This window comes from Oryctolagus cuniculus, chromosome 7 (assembly GCF_051225735.1).
Source record: "Oryctolagus cuniculus isolate XC-2025 breed Fujian yellow rabbit chromosome 7, ASM5122573v1, whole genome shotgun sequence".
Classification (NCBI taxonomy): domain Eukaryota; kingdom Metazoa; phylum Chordata; class Mammalia; order Lagomorpha; family Leporidae; genus Oryctolagus; species Oryctolagus cuniculus.
The window spans coordinates 128,018,969-128,038,926 of record NC_142873.1 but is presented as its reverse complement, the minus strand read 5'-3'; the positions used below and the strand labels follow the sequence as shown (position 1 = coordinate 128,038,926).

The window sequence follows — 19,958 nt, the reverse complement described above, 5'->3', positions numbered from 1 at the left end:
TCAGTTGAGTTGGGCATCCTCCAGGTTGGAGGTTCAGGGCTGTGAGATGCCCAATTTCCGAGAGTGACATTCTTTTTTTCTTTCTTTTTTTTTTTTTTTTTGACAGGCAGAGTGGATAGTGAGAGAGAGAGACAGAGAGAAAGGTCTTCCTTTGCTGTTGGTTCACCCTCCAATGGCCGCCGCGGCCAGTGCGCTGCGGCCGGCGCACCGCGCTGATCTGATGGCAGGAGCCAGGTACTTATCCTGGTCTCCCATGGGATGCAGGGCCCAAGCACTTGGGCCATCCTCCACTGCACTCCCTGGCCACAGCAGAGAGCTGGCCTGGAAGAGGGGCAACCGGGACAGAATCCGGCACCCTGATCGGGACTAGAACCTGGTGTGCCGGCGCCGCAAGGCGGAGGATTAGCCTAGTGAGCCGTGGCGCCGGCCTGAGAGTGACATTCTAGGAACCCTACAACTATTCAACTTCTTGAGTAGTATATTTCTGTATACGATACTCATTCATTCATTCAATAATCTTTGTTGACCTTGGTCAAATGGACAATTTTTGTGAAATTAGTCAAAAATTTATTTTTAAATGAATTTATTATTTTGTAAAGATTTATTTACTTATTTGAAAGGCAGAGTTATAGACAGACATAGAGATCTTCCATCTGCTGGTTCACTCCTCAAATGGCCACAACAGCCAGTACTGGTCCAGGCAGAAGCCAGGAGCCAGCAGCTTCATCTGATCTTGCACAAGGATGCAGGGGCCCAAGTACTTGGGCCATCTCCCGTTGCTTTCCTAGGTGCATTAGCAGGGAGCTGGATCAGAAGTGGAGTAGCTGGGACTCGAACTGGTGCCCATATGGGATGCCAGCTTCACAGGCAGTGGTTTAACCTTCTACACTACAACGCCAGCCCCTCAACCTTTCTTGACACTGAATTTATCCTACTTCAAGATAAGGATGGGGACCAGCATTTGGCCAGAAATTGAGACACAGGTTGGGATGCCCTCTTTAAATATTAGAGTGCTTAGGGTTGAGTCCTGGGCCTACGTTTAATTCCAGCTTCCCAGTAATGCAGACGCTAGGAGGCAGCAGGTGATGGCTCAAGTAGCTTGGTTCCCTGCCACCCAAATAGAAGACCTGGTGGAGTTCCTGGCTCCTGGTTTCTGTCTGCCCAGCCCTGGTTGTTGGAGAGTGAACCAGTGGATAGAAGATTTCTTTGTCTTTTTTTTTTTTTTTTACAGGCAGAGTGGACAGTGAGAGAGAGACAGAGAGAAAGGTTTTCCTTCCACTGGTTCACCCTCCAAATGGCCGCTACGGCCGGCGCGCTGTGACAATCCGAAGCCAGGAGCCAGGTACTTCCTCCTGGTCTCTCATGCGGGTGCAGGGCCCAAGCACCTGTGCCATCCTCCACTGCCTTTCTGGGCCACAGCAGAGAGCTGGACTGGAAGAGGAGCAACCGGGACAGAATCCGGCACCCCAACCGGGACTAGCACCCGGGGTGCCAGCACTGCAGGCGGAGGATTAGCCTAGTGAGCCGCGGCACCGGTCTCTCTTTGTCTTTCTACCTTTCAAACAAGATGAAAATAAATAAAAATTCATATCTATATATTACTTTCTTTAAAAGTAAATTCTAGATGTCAAGTGTTCTCAGTTGGGCTTCCTCCAAAGTCAGGCCCTGAGATAAATGCTTGGGTACAAGTAATTTATTTGGGAGATGATTCTAGAAAACAAGGTGGGGAATAGGGGCTGGCATTGTGGTGTAACAGGTTAAGCCACTGCCTGCGATGCTGGCATCATATGTATCCTGGCTGCTCCACTTCTGATCCATTTCCCCAATAATGGCCTGGGAAAAACAGTGAAGGATGGCCCAAGTGTTTGGTTCCCTGCCACCCCTGTGGGAGACCAGGATGAAGGTCCTGGCCCCTGGTTTCAGCCTGGCCCAGCCCGGACCGTTGCAGCCATTTGGAGAGTGAACCAGCAGATGGAAGATCTCTTTGTCTCCCCCTCAGTCTCTTTCTGTCTCCCTCTCTCTTTCTGTAACTCTGACTTTCAAATAAATAAATAATTTTTTTTAGAAAAAGGTAGGAAGTAGGGAAGTGAGACAGAGATGTAAGAAAAGCCAAGATATTAACTGATTGAAACTATAGACTACTGGGTTTTGATCCACCTAGGTGAGGCAGAAGATAGCTAAGGGCTAACTCAGCAAGCTGAGAAAAACAAAACTTGCTCATTGTTTGTTTCTTTCTCTCAGTCTGTGCCTCCCTTATCCAAGACCTTGAGGCAGGAGGGAAAACAAAGGGATAATCTGGGGGAGCTGAGAAAAAGAAACTGCAAGCTTGAAAAACTTTCAGAAGGAAGGAAGGAAGGGGGAAGGAGGAAGGGAAAACACACTGTGTTCTTAGGATTGTATCTATGAACTGTACTGAACCTATTAAAAGCTAAGAAACTAAAAGTTAAAAAAAATTAAAAGCTGTTACCTAGAAGCTGTATAGAGCTATAACGGCCAGAGGACCAGGTGTCCTCAGAGTCCCACTAAGGGGGCCGGTGCTGTAGCACAGCAAGTGAAGCCTCCGCCTGCAACCCCAGCATCCCTCATGGGCCCGTTCATAGCCCAACTGTCTCAGCTCCCTGATAACGGCCTGGAAAGAGCAGCAGAAAATGGAACAGGCGTTTGGGACCCTGACACCCACATGGGAGACCCAGATGAAGCTCCTGGCTCCTGGCTTCGGCCTGGCCAAGCCCTGGCTGTTGTGGCCATTTGAGAAATGAACCACTGGATAGGAGATCGATATCTCTCTCTCTCTTCTCTCTCTCTCCTTCCCTCCCTGAAACTCTGCCTTTCAAGTAAAATAAACCTTAAAAAAATAATAAAGGGAAGGATAATGGTTCCTAATTTCTTGGGTTGTTGAAAAATAAATGAAATAATCTCTGTGAAATACTTAATGCTTTCCCACAAAACACAGTAACTAAGGCATGTTTGCCAAGTCAGTATCTGCCCTTGAGGAGGGGCCCTAGATCTTTGGGTCAGACAGGCTAAAGCACACAGTCACACAGTCCTGTCTCTCCACAGTGAGATAAGGTCATACAGAATCACATCCAGGTGCCATGACACAATAGGGAAAGGTTGGACTGGAACTCAGATCCCTAAGTATGAGTAGGCTGACTGTACCGTGCAACCCCCAGTGCCCAGGGCCAGCCCTACCAGCCCTCAGTTGGCTTTTGAACTATTTTTTTAGAAAATTAGTTAGGTCTTATCAAGTTGGTACCATTCTTTTGCTATAGGAAAGTCTGAGGATTGCCTTAAGGGCTGACTTCTGAGTAGGTCAGGGTTTAGTTTAGTTAAGTGGCTACCATCTGCATGGAGGACCTCCATTGGGTTCTTGGCTTCTAACTTTGTCCTGGCCCAATCCTGGCTGCTGTAGGCATTTGGGGTATGAACTGCCACTAAGGGCTCTACCTATCTGTCAACTAAATAAATAATCTTTGAATATCATTTTTTTTAATTTGAAAGGCAGAGTGACAGAGGAGAGAGAAACATAAGAGATCTTTCATCTGTTGGTTTACTCCCTAGATGGCCCCAGCAGCAAGCTCCATGCCAGGCCAAAGCCAGGAGCCAGAAACTATATTCTAGTCTCCCACATAGGCAGCAGTGGCCTAAGTACTTGGGCCATCTTCTGCTGCCTTCCCAGGAGCATTAGCAGGGAGCTGGATCAGAAGTAAAGCAGCTGGGACCTGCACATCAACACTCTAATATGGATGCCAGCGTTACAATTAGTGGCTTAACTTGCTGTGCCACGGCACCCACCTTAATAAATAATTTAAATGGTTTTTAAAAAAAATAACCTCTAGGGGCTGGCAGCGGGTTAAAGACCTGGCCTGCAGCACCGGCATCCCATATGGGCACTGGTTCCAGTCCTGGCTGCTCCTCTTCCAATCCAGCTCTCTGCTAATCGCCTGGGAAAGCAATGGAAGATGGCCCAAGCGCTTGGGCCCCTGAACCTACATGGGAGACCTGGAAGATCCTGGCTCCTGGCTTTAGATCAGCCTAGCTTTGGTCATTATGGCCATTTGGGGAATGAACCAGTGAATGGAAGATCTCTGTCTCTGTCTCTACCTCTCTCTGTAACACTGTCTTTCAAATAAATAAAATATTTTTTTTTGACAGGCAGAGTTAGACAGTGAGAGAGAGAGACAGAGAGAAGGGTCTTCCTTTTGCCGTTGGTTTACCCTCCAATGGCCGCCGTGGCTGGCGCGCTGCGGCCAGCGCACCGTGCTAATCCGAAGGCAGGAGCCAGGTGCTTCTCCTGGTCTCCCATGGGGTGCAGGGCCCAAGCACTTGGGCCATCCTCCACTGCACTCCCTGGCCACAGCAGAGAGCTGGCCTGGAAGAGGGGCAACCAGGACAGAATCCGGCACCCCGACTGGGACTAGAACCCGGTGTGCCGGCGCCGCAAGGCAGAGGATTAGCCTATTGAGCCGCAGCGCCAGCAAATAAATATTTTTTTAAAAAGTAACCTCTAAACACATGCAACTCAGGACAGACTTTGGCACGCCAGTTAAGTCACCATGTGGGCCACACCCGTATCCCATATCAGAGTCTCTGAGTTTGCATCCTGGCTCCACTTCTGATCCAGCTTCCTGCTAATGTGCACCCTGAGAGGCACCAGGAAATGGCTCAAGTCACAGGCAGGATTAATGGCCAGTTTAAGACCTACCCAATTGGTGGCACCATCCACAGGATGGGTGAGTCAGATGATTTCATTCTGCGGCTGGCTAAATCTGACAATATTGTCTCAAAGAACTTCTGCCTGACAAAACCAAGGGTGTGGAGTATTTTTGACAAATAAATGGTAGAAAGCTGGAAAAAAAAAAACAAACAAGCTCTGGGGTGGGTATTGTGGTCAATCAGGTTGGGACACTGGGACACCTGCATCCCATGTCAGAATTCACATGATCAAGTCCCATTTCCTCTCAGATCCAGCTTCCTACTGATGCTCCTGGGAAAGTAGCAGATGATGGCTCAAATACTTGGGTCCTTGCCATTCGCATGGAAGACCTAGACTGAGTTCCAGGCTCCATGCTTTGGCCTGCCACAGTCCTGGCTGTTACAGGCATTTGGAGAGAAAACCAGTGGATAGGATCTCTCTCCTTCTCCAATTCTGTGTGTGTGTGTGTGTGTGTGAGAGAGAGAGAGAGAGAGAGAGAGAGAGAGAGAGAGAGAGAAAGAGAGTCTGTATTTTAAACACAATGAAAAAAAGTTTACATTACAGCAATGTACCCTAGAAGCTGAGAAGCTGGTTAAGGGACGTGTCTTTTGAAAAATGGGAGAAAGATGATTATGTAAGGGGTGGAGTATTTCTCTAGCAGATCAGTTTTAGAAAACAACACACCTTCAAGGTAAATGTCTTCTAAAAACTTTTGGAGGCCTAGGGTCGTGTGTGTAATCCTTGTGGCATGAAAAAAGAGCAGAAGCTGGAATTGGGAAGAAGGAAAAGGGGTTACAGTGACTCAGCAGTTCATCAGCTGGCAAGGTCACTGACTGATGTACTTCAGACTTTTTTTTTTAAGGTTGTTTTTTTTTTTATTTTATTTTATTTGAAAGGCAGAGTTACAGAGAGACAGAAGCAGACAATGAGTTACAGAGAGACAGAAGCAGACAGAGAGAAGGAGCTTCCATCTGCTGGTTCACTCACCAAATGGCCACAAAGGCCAGAGCTAGAGGCCGGCACCGTGGCTCACTAGGCTAATCCTCTGCCTTGCGGCGCCGGCACACCGGGTTCTAGTCCCGGTCAGGGCGCCGGATTCTGTCCTGGTTGCCCCTCTTCCAGGCCAGCTCTCTGCTGTGGCCAGGGAGTGCAGTGGAGGATGGCCCAAGTGCTTGGGCCCTGCACCCCATGGGAGACCAGGAGAAGTACCTGGCTCCTGCCATCGGATCAGCGCCATGTGCCGGCCGCGGCGGCCATTGGAGGGTGAACCAACAGCCAAGGAAGACTTTTCTCTCTGTCTCTCTCTCTCACTGTCCACTCTGCCTGTCACAAAAAAAAAAAAAAAAAAAAAAAAAAAAAAAAAAAAAAGCCAGAGCTGTGCCACTCCCAAGCCAGGAGCCAGAAGCCAGGAGCTTCTTCCAGATCTCTGATGTGGTACAGGGATCCATGCACTTGGGCCATCCTCTACTGCATTCCCTGATGCATTAGCAAGGGAGCTGGATTGGAAGTTGAACAGCTGGGACTTCAACTAGTGCCCTTATAAGATGCTGGCACTGCAGGTGGCAGCTTAACCCACTACACCACAACGCTGGTCCCTTCAGACTTCTAAGAAGTCAGACTCGGGGCTGGTGCTGTGGCATAGTGGTTAAAGCCATGCCTACAGTGCCAGCACCCATATGATTCCGGTTCCCAAGTGCTTGGGCACCTCCACCAACTTGGGAAACCCGAAGAAACTCCTGGCTCCTGGATTCAGACTAGCCTAGCTCTGGTGGTTGTGGCCATTAGGGGAGTGAACCAGTGGATGGAAGACTTCTCTATCTCTCTGCCTTAAAAAAAAAAAAAAAAAAAAGATTTATTTATTTACTTGAAAGGCAGAATTACAGAGAGGCAGAGAGAGAGAGGTTTTCCAACCACTCCCAAGATGGTTCCAACGGCCAGAGCTGGGCTGATCCTAAGCCAGGAGCCTCCTCTGAGTCTCCCACACAGGTGCAGGGGCTAAGGACTTGGGCCATCTTCTACTGCTTTCTCAAGCCATAGATTTCGAACTGATGCCCATTTGGGGTGCTGGCACTACAGTCGGCAGCTTTACCCACCATGCCACAGTGCCGGTCCCAATAAATAAATCTTAAAAAAAAAAAAAAAAGTCAGACTCCCCAGAAAGAAAATGGAGTCCATTAGCCCTTGCAGAAGATGGTGGAAGTAATGAGATGGGACACACAGTATGTATTTGCTGATGGTGTTTGCTGGGTTAAGATGTGCCTGAGGCCGGCGCCGCGGCTCACTAGGCTAATCCTCCGCCTTGCGGCACCGGCACACCGGGTTCTAGTCCCGGTCGGGGCGCTGGAGTCTGTCCCGGTTGCCCCTCTTCCAGGCCAGCTCTCTGCTGTGGCCAGGGAGTGCAGTGGAGGATGGCCCAAGTGCTTGGGCCCTGCACCCCATGGGAGACCAGGAGAAGTACCTGGCTCCTGCCATCGGATCAGCGCGGTGCACCGGCCGCAGCACGCTGGCTGTGGCGGCCATTGGAGGGTGAATCAACGGCAAAGGAAGACCTTTCTCTCTGTCTCTCTCTCTCACTGTCCACTCTGCCTGTAAAAAAAAAAAAAAAAAAAAAAAAAAAAAAAAAAAAAAAAGATGTGCCTGAGGGATCCTGCTCTTGATATTGGACAGTTTATTAATAATTTTCAATATTAATAAGCCTGTGGGTTCTTGCCACTTATTCAGAGAATAATTCTGAATACTGGCTCAAATAGACCAGACAACATGATAAGTTTTTAAGCTTTTTATTCAGTGAGAGAAATGTGCAGGGAAGTGAGGGCTTTATTTAGGGGAGAAACAGAAGTCTAAAAGCTAAATTGGGGCCGGCGCTGCGGCTCACTAGGCTAATCCTCCGCCTAGCGGTGCCGGCACACCGGGTTCTAGTCCCGGTCGGGGCGCCGGATTCTGTCCCGGTTGCCCCTCTTCCAGGCCAGCTCTCTGCTGTGGCCAGGGAGTGCAGTGGAGGATGGCCCAAGTGCTTGGGCCCTGCACCCCATGGGAGACCAGGATAAGTACCTGGCTTATCATCGGATCAGCGCGGTGCGCCAGCTGCAGCGCGCCAGCCGTGGCAGCCACTGGAGGGTGAACCAACGGCAAAGGAAGACCTTTCTCTCTGTCTCTCTCTCTCACTGTCCACTCTGCCTGTCCAAAAAAAAAAAAAAAAAAAAAAAGCTAAATTGGGTCCATACCAAGCAGAGAGCAGGCCAGGAGCCACATGGAACAAACATGTAGGCAAGTAATCAGAGAGTGGGCGGCCGGAAGACCACGCACCAGCACAGCAACACGGGTAACAAGTAATGGTCCCACCGTGCAGGGTGCCTTTTATTTACTCCCAAAGGGGGAGCGGTTACATAGTCTAATTGCCAGATGGGCAAATAGGTGGGGTCAGGTAGATGCACGAGATTACATGGGGGGTGTGGTCTTCCAGCTCACAAACCCAGTCGATTTTATCCTATCTGCCTGCCTATATAACTCTGATCCCATAAGCTGGATCTGAGTGTCTTTGAGACTAGAAGATATGACCGCACATTCGCTTTATCAGAACATCACTTACATTGAGGAGCTGGTGGGGTATAACCTAAGGGGTGAGGGGTGGAAACTGTGCTGCTGTGTGGGTAGTGAGGGAGCAGAGATAGAGCTACATGAGCCAAACACCAGAGTAAGGGAAAGGGTTTAATGGGGGGAGGGGTACGGGGGACCCTAAGGCCAGTGGGAGGGCAAAAAAGGGAGCCTGGGCCTGAAAGCAGGCCTTGTTCTAGACTCGAAGGGGTGAGGGAATGGGAACAGCAAACCCCATTAGAGTGGGGGTGGGGCTGCCGCTTATGGTTGGGCCATTTGGTCACCTGACTCCTAGTAAGCCAGGTGGGGTCCTGCCTTGGAGCTTAAGACAGCACCTTTAGATAAGACAGCATCATTTCACTAACACAATGGACTTCACAAAGGCTACTTCAAATCTCAAATCAAAGTAATAGCTGTGTGACTTTTGGGCAAGTTATAAATAGCTGTAACCTTGCTGTGTCTGCCCAATCTGTAAAATGGATCAAGAACACCTCCCTCAGACTTCGGTGTGCTGTTGACATTTGTACCATCCAGATGGTTGTTACTTTGCAAAAAAAAAAAAAAAAAAAACCAACCATACAGCTGCTTACATGTATGATCTGTATTTTTCTCTATGTATTCTATACTACAATGAAAAAGGCTCATAAGAAATAAAAATAATAAGGTTCCTCATCCAGGGCTGTTGTGTGATCTGGATAAAACCACGTTTATGAACTCTGCCTCCAGGCCTGGAACAAACGCACGGCCGGGGTCCATGGTTCCTAGAGAGACCAGGAACTTTCTAGGATCTGGAGCCTGGAGACTCGCGGTGTTTTGTTCTTTGTGTTCCGACTGCGCTTCGGCCTCTGTGTGTCCTAACTAAATAACAGTCAACTGGGTGAACTCTGAGACCTTCTCCGACAGGCCTCTGGGGAGGGAATAGCAAAACGACAGACAGCAGCACACAACACTGACTGCCAGGATCCCCTCCGCTATAGGATTTCTGCAGCCTAGGGCGCCAGTGCAGGGCTCTGAGGACCCCAAGGGCGTGGCCCGGCCCCGCCCTCCCCCAGGGCCACTCGTGTGGCCGGCGGCGCCAGCTTCCCTCCGACCCGGAGTTATGCAAACCCACGTAGTCCAGCTAATGTCCAAGCGGGCCAGTCCGCCATCCGGCGCTCTGGGGGGGGCGGGATGGGGCAGCCTCCCAGCAACGCCTGCCAAACCGCTCTGCTCCTTCCCGGGGAGGCTGGGCTGGGGCGGAACGGGACCCACCCCGCGCGTGATGCGGGGTGCCCGGCCCCTTGCCCTCCCTCAGGGCGGAGCTTCCTCCTCACCGCCAGACTTAAGCTGGTTGACTCCCCGGCAGGGTGCAGGATTGAGCCCGGGTCACGGTCGTGTGCGCTCGCCCTGTGCGCGTGCGGAGGTGAGTCTCCTGTGCCGCCGGCCCGTCTTCCTCCCGCGGGCGAGAGCCCGGCTCCTTCACAGCGGAGCGCGCGGCCCCTGGGGCGGCCAGACGTGGTTTCCGGTTTGAGCTGGTCTCTCCGCCCACCCCATAACTTTTAAGCTAGTCTCTCCACCCCACCCCACTCATAACTTCTCGGTTTCTGAGCCTCAGTTCCCTCAGCAGATAAATGAGTTCCCGCGTCAGAGCTGTTGTAAGAGTTAACGCGCGAAAAAGCTTTGCGAGCGCCTGGCTAGCCTTAGTTGCTTCGTATTTTTATTGGCATCTTTTGTATTTATTAGTTTGGAAGGTAGAGTTAACAGAGAAGGAGGACACACACGTGGAGAAAGAGATCTTACACCCTCCAGTTCACTCCCCAAATGGCCCCAATGGCCTGGCCCCCAGGAGGCCTGAACTCGTCTGGGTTCCCCTCGTGGGTGCAGTGGCCCAAATATTTGGGCCATCTACAGCTGCTTTCCCAGGCTCAGTACCAGGGAGCCGATTTAAACTGTAGCAGCCAGGACTCCAACTGCCTCTCATAGGGGATGCCGCCAGCACAGGCAGAGGCTTAGCCATTTTAACTTCTCGCTTGCTCTCCTCCGGTTGTTCCAAACGCTCTGGTTTTCCTATGGAGCGCATGGGTGGGTCCCTTCCCAGAAGTAGCACGAATGGGGGGTTGGGGGAGAAGCAGGGAAATTTACCTCTTGGGCACCTATCTTGCATCCAGGAAAGCTAGGGCTTGTTCTGATGCCTCAGAGCTGTTTAGGCTGGGATCCCAACCCTCTCCGGAGGGGGCTGCATAAATTAACTTAAGACTGCCCATCTAGGCCGGCACCACAGCTCAGTAGGCTAATCCTCCGCCTTGCGGCACCGGCACACCAGGTTCTAGTCCCAGTCGGGGCGCCGGATTCAGTCCCGGTTGCCCCTCTTCCAGGCCAGCTCTCTGCTGTGGCCAGGGAGTGCAGTGGAGGATGGCCCACGTGCTTGGGCCCTGCACCCCATGGAAGACCAGGAGAAGCACCTGGTTCCTGCCATCGGATCAGCGCGGTGCGCCGGCTGCAGCGCCGGCCGCGGTGGCCATTGGAGGGTGAACCAACTGCAAAAGGAAGACCTTCCTCTCTCTCTCTCTCTCTCTCTCACTGTCCACTCTGCCTGTCAAAAAAAAAAAAAAAAGACTGCCCATCCAAAGGGCTTCGGGACCCCTTGGAACAGCCTTGACGGTTCTGACCAGGGGGCAGTCTCAGTATGATCCTGTCTGGTGCGCTGGAATTTTTTTTTTTACTGATGATAGGGAAGTGCTTTGTTGTTTTCCAGTTGTGATTTTTTTTTTTTAAGATTTCTTTATTATTTGAAAGGCAGAGTTACAGAGAGGCAGAGAGAGAGAGAGAGAGGGAGAGAGAAAGTCTTCTACCTGCTGGTTCACTCCCCAAATGGCTGCAACGGCCTGCGCTCTGCTGATCCTAAGCCAGGAGCCTACCCTGGGTCTCTCTCCCAAGTGGGTGCAGGGGCCCAAGGACTTGGGTCATCTTCTACCTCTTTCCCAGGTCATAGCAGAGAGATGGATCGGAAGTGGAGCAGCTGGGACTCAAACCAGTGCCCATATGGGATGCTGGTGCCACAGGCAGCAGCTTTACCCGCTACACCACAGCGCTGGCCCTGCAAATACTTCCTTTTGATAGTTTTTTTAAAGCCCTCATGGATTATGTTGTGAACTTGTTGTCTGGTTTACTTTAATACTTGTTATCCAAACTCTGGGTCCTGGGTGATACAGTACGATATACAGAAAGAAGATCATGAGCCGGGAACCATGCAGAGTCTTTTATGTATAGTACTGCTTGAACACAGTGGAGCTGAGATTCAGACCCAGGTCTGTGTAACCCCAGAGCCTGAAATGTTTGCTCTGTATTCCTTCTGTTGCTTTTTTATTGTTGTTCTGTTTTGTTTTTGATATACAGAGAACTCCCAGCCACTGGTTCATGCCCCATTCAAATGCCCATAATGGCCAGGACTGGGCTGTCAAAATGGGTGCAGGAGCCAGGAACTCAATTCAAGTCTCTGAATATGTGGTAAAGACCCAAACACTTGAACCATTGTCTGCTACCTTCCAGAACTTTTAAAAGATTTATTTATTTATTTGAAAGACAGAGTTATGGAGAGAGGGAGATACACACACACACACACACACACACACATCAGATCATCTATCTGCTGGTTCACTCCCCAAATGGCTACAATGGTCTGTCCATCCAGGTCTCCCATGTGGGTGCAGGGGCCCAAGGACTTGGTCCATCTTATTATTTTTTTAAACATTTAGCATGCCTGAAAAACATCTTTATTTATTTGAAAGGCAGAGTTAGAGAGGAGAGACAGAGAGATCTTCCATTTGCTGGTTCACTCTCCAAATAGCTGCAACGGCCAGGGATTGGGTAGGCCAAAGCCAGGAGCCAGGAGCTTCTTCCAGGTCTCATTTGTGGGTGCAGGGGCCCAAGGACTTGGGCCATCCTCTACTGCCTTCCCAGGCACATTAGCAGAGAGCTGGATCAAAAGTGAGACAGCTGGGACTCAAACCGGCGCCCATATGTGAGCTGGCACTGCGGACTGCAACTTAACCCATTGCACCGTAGCGCTGGTCTCAGGCCATCTTCTGATACTTTCCCAGGCTCATCAGGTAGCTGTATCAGAAGTGGAGCCGCCAGGACTCAAACCAGAATCTGAATGCTGTTGATGGGGTTAGCCTGCTGCACCCCATGGCAGGCCCCCTTTCAGGGTTTTGATTGGAAGGAAGCTGAAGGAACCAGAGTTGGGACTCAAACCCAACCTAGTTGGTGTCTTAACAACTAGGCCAAACACATGCCCCTGCTGCTGCTGGATTGGAGGAGTAGAATTTCGGACTTGTTGAGTCTCAGATACTTGCAGGATGTGAGTTGAATGTACAGAGCTAGAGTGGGAAGAATCAGGGCTTCAGGTAGTAACCAAAGACCTGAACTCAACCACGAGGTGAGAAGAGAATTGGGACAAAGTTCCTGGGGACACGGCATCTGCGGGATGTGGAGGAAAAGCCCAGCAGCCGGGAGCACTCATAAACGCTGCTGCCCCAGTCTGTGGGTCTCTGGGTTCCGTGCACGTAGGCGGCACCTTGGAGCCCTCCTCTGAGAAGGGAAGGCGGAACCTCAGGAGAAGGAACCTGGACACTGAGTTGGGAGTGATAGAACCTGAGACCTGATCCTGCACTCTTCTCTGCCGCACTCCTGGCTTCTCACTTTACACCTCGAGATAATGCGAGGGTTTCTGGTGCTGCCTGAGATGCAGCAGGTGCTTCCTGGCAAACCCAGGCCTGGTGTCTGTTCACTGAAGAGCAGCCTGCAAAGCTGTTGCCTTGGGCAGAGCAGGAAGTCAGGAGCTGGCTGAGGATGGCTTTATCCCAGGGAGAAACATCCAGCCTGCTACTGCCACCCCTCCATTCCCCCCTTGGGAGTTCTTGTTCTTTTTAGGGTCTTTTTAGGATTTCTTCTCTTTGCTCCACAAGCACCACCCTTTGGAGTTTTCAATTTAACGGGACAATCAATATTCAGGTTTCTTTGTCCTTTTCCTTCTTGCAGGCTAGGTGTTTTTTTTTGTTGTTGTTGTTTTGTTTTTTGTTTGTTTTTTTTGTTTTTAGATTTATTTATTTGAAAGACGTAGTTACAGAGAGGGCAAGACAGAGATCTTCCATCCACTGGTTCACTCCCCAAATGGTCACAATGTCTAGGCTGAAACCAGGAGCCTGGAATTCCATATGAGTCTCGCACATGAGTGACAGAGGACCAATACTTGGGCCATCTTCTGCTGCATTCTAGGGCACAGTAGTAGGGCGCTAGATTGTAAGTGGAACAGCTGGCACTCAAGCCTGTGCTCCTATGGGATGCCTGTAACACAGTGCTGGCCACTAGGCCTGGCTTTTGTTTGAACTGTTTCCCAGGCATAATTTCAGAGCTCTCCCTTGCATGCTGGGAACTCAGGGAAAGGCCAACAGGTTATTGTGAGGCCATCAAGCCCTGGAAACCAGCCGCAGATCCTGCTGGCAGCAGGCCACCCGCTTGCTCCTGTGAAGTCCGAAACATGGTTGCCTAACCTCTGGGCGGCTTGGTTACAAAGAGTGTTGCCTTCAGCTATCTGTGGTTTGCTGGCCAGATTTAAACAGTTTTGTTTTTGTTTTGGTGGAAAGAGTGGTTTCTGTAACTAGGGTATATTAATGTATAAATCATTTGTCAGAGTAATAGGGAAGATAAGTTTGGTGTATTCGTTATATTCACAGCTTATTACTTGCTTTATCATATGCCCTTTCAGAACCTGGGAACAGAGGTTAGATTTTAAAAGATATTGCTGGCAATGAAATCAGTCCCAAGAGAATGCTATTTATGTACTGATAAGATCCAGGGAAGAGGGTTTTTCCTGTCTCACTGGCATTTGGGGTACATATTCTCCTTTCTCTTTGATTAGTGAAGATTCACTTTAGAAAATAATTTATTTGAAAGGCAGAAGAGAGGGAGACAGAGGGAAAGAGAATGTTCCATCTTCTTGTTCACTCCCCGAATGACCACAATAGATTAGAAGCTGGGCCAGAATGAACCCAGGAGTCAGGAGTTTCTTCTGGGACCGCCATGTGGGTGGGACCCAAGCACTTGGGCCATCTTCTGCTGCTTTCTCAGGCCCATTAGAATGCTGGATTGGAAGTGGAGCAGCTACTGTAGGTTGCTGGCATTGTAGTCGCTGGCATAACCTGCTACGCCATAACACTGGGCCCATGTTCATCACTCTTGACTCTGTTATCACCTCCTAAAAGCCATATTAGGTGGTTACTCTTTTCCTGTAGTCTTTGTACAGTTCCCATGCAGATTCTGGTCAAAGCTCTTATCACGTTGCATTGATATTCTGTTCTCCTCCTGCTCCCCACCAAACTGCAATTAAAGGAAGGCAGGTAACCTAGTAAATGTGTGTCTCTAGGGTTTAGCACAAAGCCTGAAACATTCAACCTAAGTATTCTTTGGCCATTTGTATACATATTTTATTTTATTTTGACAGGCAGAGTTAGACAGTGAGAGAGAGAGACAGAGAGAAAGGTCTTCCTTCTGTTGGTTCACCCCACAAATGGCTGCTACAGCCGGCGCTCTGCAGTGATCCAAAGCCAGCAGCCAGGTGCTTCCTCCTGGTCTCCCATGGGGTGCAGGGCCCAAGTACTTGGGCCATCCTCCACTGCCTTCCCGGGCCACAGCAGAGAGCTGGACTGGAAGAGGGGCAATCGGGACAGAATCCGGCGCCCCAACCGGGACTAGAACCCAGGGTACTGGCGCCACAGGCAGAGGATTAGGCTAGTGAGCCGTGGCGCTGGCCCCTGTATATTTATTTTTATTTACTTATTTTATATATTTATTATTTAAAAGGCAATGCAAGAGACACACACACGAGACAAAGAGAGAGGGAGAACTTCTGTTGCCTGGTTCACTCTCCAAAGCCCACTACAGCCAGGGATGGGCCAGAGATGGCTCAAGTGAGTGATTGAGGCCCAAGCACTTCAGCCATCATCTGTTTTTTTTTTTTCTTTCTTTCTTTTTTAAAGATTTATTTTATTTACTTGACAGGCAGAGTTACAGAGGCAGGCAGAGAGAGGTAGAGACAGAGAGAGAGGTCTTCCATCCGCTGGTTCACTCCCCAAATGGCTGCAACGGCCAGAGCTGCACCCATCTGAAGCCAGGAGCCAGGAGCTTCCTCCGGGTCTTCCATGCAGGTGCAGGGGCCCAAGGACTTGGGCCATCTTCTACTGCTATCCCAGGCCATAACAGAGAGCTGGATCAGAAGAGGAACAGCCGAGATTAGAACCGGCGCCCATATGGGATGACGATGCTGGCGCTTCAGGCCAGGGTGTTAACCCGCTGAGCCACAGCACCAGCCCCTATCCTCTGTTTTCTTCCTAGGATGATGTGTCAGCAGGAAAGCTGGATTGGAAGCAGAGTAGCTGGAACTTGAACTGGCAATTTGAAGTGGAATACAGGCATCACAAGCTGCAGCTTAATCCACTTTGCCACAAGACTCGCTCCTTTGTTTTTATTTTAGTTTTATAGGACATCACAATGGTCAGAGTTGGGTTGAGGCTGAAGCCAGGAGCTGGGGCCAAAGCCAGGAGCTGGTGGCCTGCTGCCAGGAGGACCTGTGGCTGGTTTCCAGGTCTCCCATGTGGGTGGCAGAAACCCAATTAATAGAACAATCACTGTTTCCTTTCAGGGTATACACTGGTAGAAAGCTGAAGTCAGGAGCCAGAACTGAGAATCAAATCAAATCAAATCATGAAGACAGAGGCTTCTTCATGCACATCATTGTGGGACATGGGCATCTTAAGTGCTAGGCTAATGCCAGCCCCTCCCCCCCCCCCAATTTGGAGATTTATAATATCAAGGCTTTCCAAATGGGGATGTTTGTTCCAATCACTTTGCTCAGTTGGAAACTTTCATCTAGTTCATTACCCTGATTCCAGCTATCTGCAGATGTGGACCCTGAAGGCAGTGGGGATGATGGCTCAAATAGTTGGGTTCCTGACACCCATGTGAGAAGCCTAGGTTGAGTTCCCCACTGCTCCTTCTAGCAGTTGGCAATCTTTTGGGGAGTGAACCAGCTGATGAGAGCGCGCTCTCTCTCCCCTTCTCTCTCAAATAAGAATGGTAATGATACGCCAGCATGCAGACCTCATGGGGAGGGGCTCAGTCTCTGTAGTTCTGACAACCTGAGAACATTCATTTGATCCACTGTTTCCTAGACCTGTTCTGTCACCTGGTCTCTCTGACCTGTGCTTGCTGTCACCACCTGTCATTCACTGGCTTGAGATCTTAATTTAGTTGAAGTCTCTGAGGAACCACCCCATGTTTGTTTTTAATTTTCTTAAAATTGATTTTTTAATATTTATTTTATTTATTAAAAAGGAGAGTAGAGAGAGAATCTTCAATCTGCTGGTTCACTCCTCAAACGGCTGCAACGGCTGGGACTGGCAGGAGCCTGAAACTTCACACAGGTCTCCTTGTACTTGGGCCATCTATGCTGCTTTCCCAGGCAGATTAGCATGCATCTGGCTCAGAAGTACAACAGGCATTCATCTGAGAGGCATAAGACAGCTTAACCCTCCAGGCCACAACACTACCCTCCTCTCTCATTTTAGATGTTGGAGCATTTTATACAGACCTTTAGCCTCGAAGGGAAGGTTCCAGGTGGGTGGTCTGGTTAGTGTTTACCCAGGAGCTACTTGGTTTGGATGGGTTTGGGTCCCTTGTGTGTCTCCACTGCCTCTCCTACAGGTACATCCACACAGTCACGTGTTTGTTGCCCACATTTGTCCTCTCTGTCCTACCCACTTCCAGACCCATGTTTTGTAGAGATGTTGGCCAGCAGGTGGCTGAGGCTCAGACAGTAGCACTAACCCCTGCACCATTCTCTTCCCATCTGTTTCAGGGGACAGTGATGGCTTCCTGTGTCATTCTGCACACTGGGCAGAAGATGCCCCTAATTGGTCTGGGCACCTGGAAGAGTGAGCCTGGCCAGGTGAGGCTGGGGGAAGAGGAGAGGGACTTGGCCTGTGCTAGGGAACAGCAGGGTTTGGTGGAGGAATCCTGCCTTCTGCCTCAGCAGCCCCGCCCTCCCCCCATAATTACTTCTAGTGGGGATGCAGCTGGAGGGTGGTGGGAAGAGATCAGGGAAGAAGGGGCTGACGCTGAGCCCTTGGCTTCCTCAGGTGACATCGGAGGGGCTGAGCGCACAGCAGGGCCAAGGGCACAGGAGGGACACATTCCCTGGGTCTCACAGTGCTATGAGTCCTAATACTCACTTGGCACCCTGTGCCGTGAGCACGTCTCCTCTCCCACACTGGGCTCCTTGAGGCCTGGGCTTGTCCCTAGTGCATCCGGTGTTAGGAACGTAGCAGCTGTCAAGCTTTGCAGAATACCTTGGTCAACTGTATAGACCATGGCTACACTTTTTTTTTTTTTTTTAAGACTTATTTTATTTATTTGAAAGGCAGAGTTACAGAGGCAGAGAGAGGGCTAGAGGTATCTTCCATCCACTGGTTCCCTCCCCAAATGGTCACAATGGCCAGTGCGATTCTAGGAGCCAGGAGCTTCTTCTGGGTCTCCCCTATGGGTGCAGGGGCCCAAGCACTTGGGCCATCTTCCAGTGCTTTCATAAGTGCATTAGCAGGGAGCTGGATTGAAAATGGAGCAGCTGAGACTTGAACCATTGCCCATATGGGATGCCAGTGCTGCAGGTAGCAGCTTAACCCACTACATCATAACACCAGCTCCTAGGACACTTTCCTTCTTTTTTAAAAATTTTATTTATTTATTTGAGGCAGAGTCACATACAGAGAGAGGGAGAAAACAGAGAGAAAGGCTTTCCATCAACTGGCTCACTCCCCAAATGGCCACAGTGACTGAAGCTGGGCCAATGTGAAGTCAGGAGCCAGGAGCTTCCTCCGAGTTTCCCATGTGGGTGTAGGGGCTTAAGCACTTGGACCATCTTCCGCTGCTTTCTCAGGCCATATGCAGAGAGCTGGATCAGAAGAGGAGCAGCCAGATCATGAACTGGTGCCCGTATGGGATGCCAGTGCCATAGGCAGAGGCTTGGCCTACTACGCTACAGCGCCAGCCCCAGGTTAGTTTTTCTTAATGAACCAGATGGTTAATATTTTAGCTTTTTTGGACAAGTTATAAAATGGAGGTGACTGTATACTTACATTACTACTTCATAAGTAGCTATTTAAATGTGTAAAAGCATGTCTTAGCTCAAGGGCTGTTGAAAAGTTTATAACCATTGCTATAAACCATCCCAAGCAAGGGGAGCCTGGGACTAGAGACCTGCTTTCTATTTTATTTGTTTTTATTTGAAAGGCAGAAAGAGGCAAAAAGATCTCCTAGACATGGTTCACTTACCCAAATTTTTTTGACAGCCAGGGCTGGGCAAGGCCAAAGTCAGGAACTAGGAACTCAATCTGCCACATAGGTGGCAGGTATCCAGCTACTTGAGCCATCATTTGTTGCCTCCCAGAGTGTGCATTAACTGAAAGTGTAATCTGGAGCACAGCTGGGACTCGAATGCGTGGTGCAAGAATGCCAAGCAGAGTCTTAACCACTGTACCACCTGCCAGCCCTGAGAGCTGCTTCCTTAGGGCCAACTTAGCTATGAGCCTGAGCTCCCACCCGGGGTGGGCGTCCCCCCTCCCCCATTTCCTCCTTGGTCCTTGGAAATCAGAGTCGGGGTTAAAAGAGGTTTGGGTGTGAAGTTTGGGAGAGGCTCCAGCAGGCAGAGCAGCTTCTTCTGTCTGCGATTTAGACTGGAGTTGGTGATGAGGTTGGGACCATGTAGATGGGGTCCTTCCATCTCTTGACAGAGGCTAAATGTTGAGAACATGTTATTAATATTTTACTGGGTGCTGTTCTAATGGCTTGATAGTAAGGCACCCTGGAGGTTGGTGGGGTGTGGACGGATGAGGATTTGAGACTTCTGCAAAGGCTTCTGATCCCCTAGCCCAGGGGGTCATCTTACCCCCTTGTTTGAAGGACCCTGGTATAGTTCTGCTCCGCTCTCCATGACCCTTACGGGATACAGGGAAGATTTGGCCCAGATGAACAGTACTAAAACTTCTCCTCTGTCCTGGCAGGTAAAATCAGCTGTTAAGTATGCCCTTAGCGTGGGCTACCGCCACATTGACTGTGCTGCTCTCTACAGCAACGAGGCTGAGATTGGCGAGGCCCTGAAGGAGAACGTAGGACCCGGCAAGGTGAGCAGTGGGGCTACAGAGAGGATCGGGGTGAAGAACCCAGAGGCTGGGGCTGGGGCCTGGCTGGGGAAATGCAGCATCACTTCCGGTGGATTCTGTCCCAGAGGTGCAGGTGGGTGAGACGGGTGCCCTCGGCTGTTCTCATCCCAGGCAGTGCCCCGGGAGGAGCTGTTTGTGACATCCAAGCTGTGGAACACCAAGCACCACCCTGAGGATGTGGAGCCTGCCCTCCGGAAGACACTGGCCGACCTCCAGCTGGAGTATCTGGACCTGTACCTGATGCACTGGCCTCATGCTTTTGAGTGAGCCTTGCCAGGGCTTTCATCTGGGGAGTCAGGGGGTTGGTGGGGATCTGGTAGTAATGTACAGTGAGCAGGGCAGCAAAGCTGTAGAGGACCACTCACCTGTGTAGCAAGCCGAGCAGCTTGGTAGTAGGACCTCTGCTATAGTCAGGA

The 19,958-nt window shown here is 50.2% G+C and overlaps 1 protein-coding gene and 1 long non-coding RNA gene across 2 annotated transcripts in view; one reads left to right on the top strand and one right to left on the bottom strand.

Annotated features, from left to right (window-relative positions):
• The first annotated feature begins 9,638 nt into the window (after positions 1–9,638).
• The window catches only part of LOC100343223 (aldo-keto reductase family 1 member A1), a 13,489-nt gene continuing 3,169 nt past the window's right edge, over positions 9,639–19,958 (top strand). The window contains exons 1-4 of the mRNA XM_008265335.5: positions 9,639–9,692; positions 17,184–17,273; positions 19,384–19,503; positions 19,654–19,805. Of these exons, the coding sequence (XP_008263557.3) occupies positions 17,193–17,273; positions 19,384–19,503; positions 19,654–19,805 (353 nt within the window). The 5' untranslated portion in view covers positions 9,639–9,692; positions 17,184–17,192. The remainder of the gene's footprint in view (positions 9,693–17,183; positions 17,274–19,383; positions 19,504–19,653; positions 19,806–19,958) is intronic.
• Positions 14,753–19,958, bottom strand: part of LOC149125723 (uncharacterized) — a 25,019-nt gene continuing 19,813 nt past the window's right edge. The window contains exon 3 of the long non-coding RNA XR_016211054.1: positions 14,753–15,533. This is a non-coding gene — a long non-coding RNA (uncharacterized LOC149125723). The remainder of the gene's footprint in view (positions 15,534–19,958) is intronic.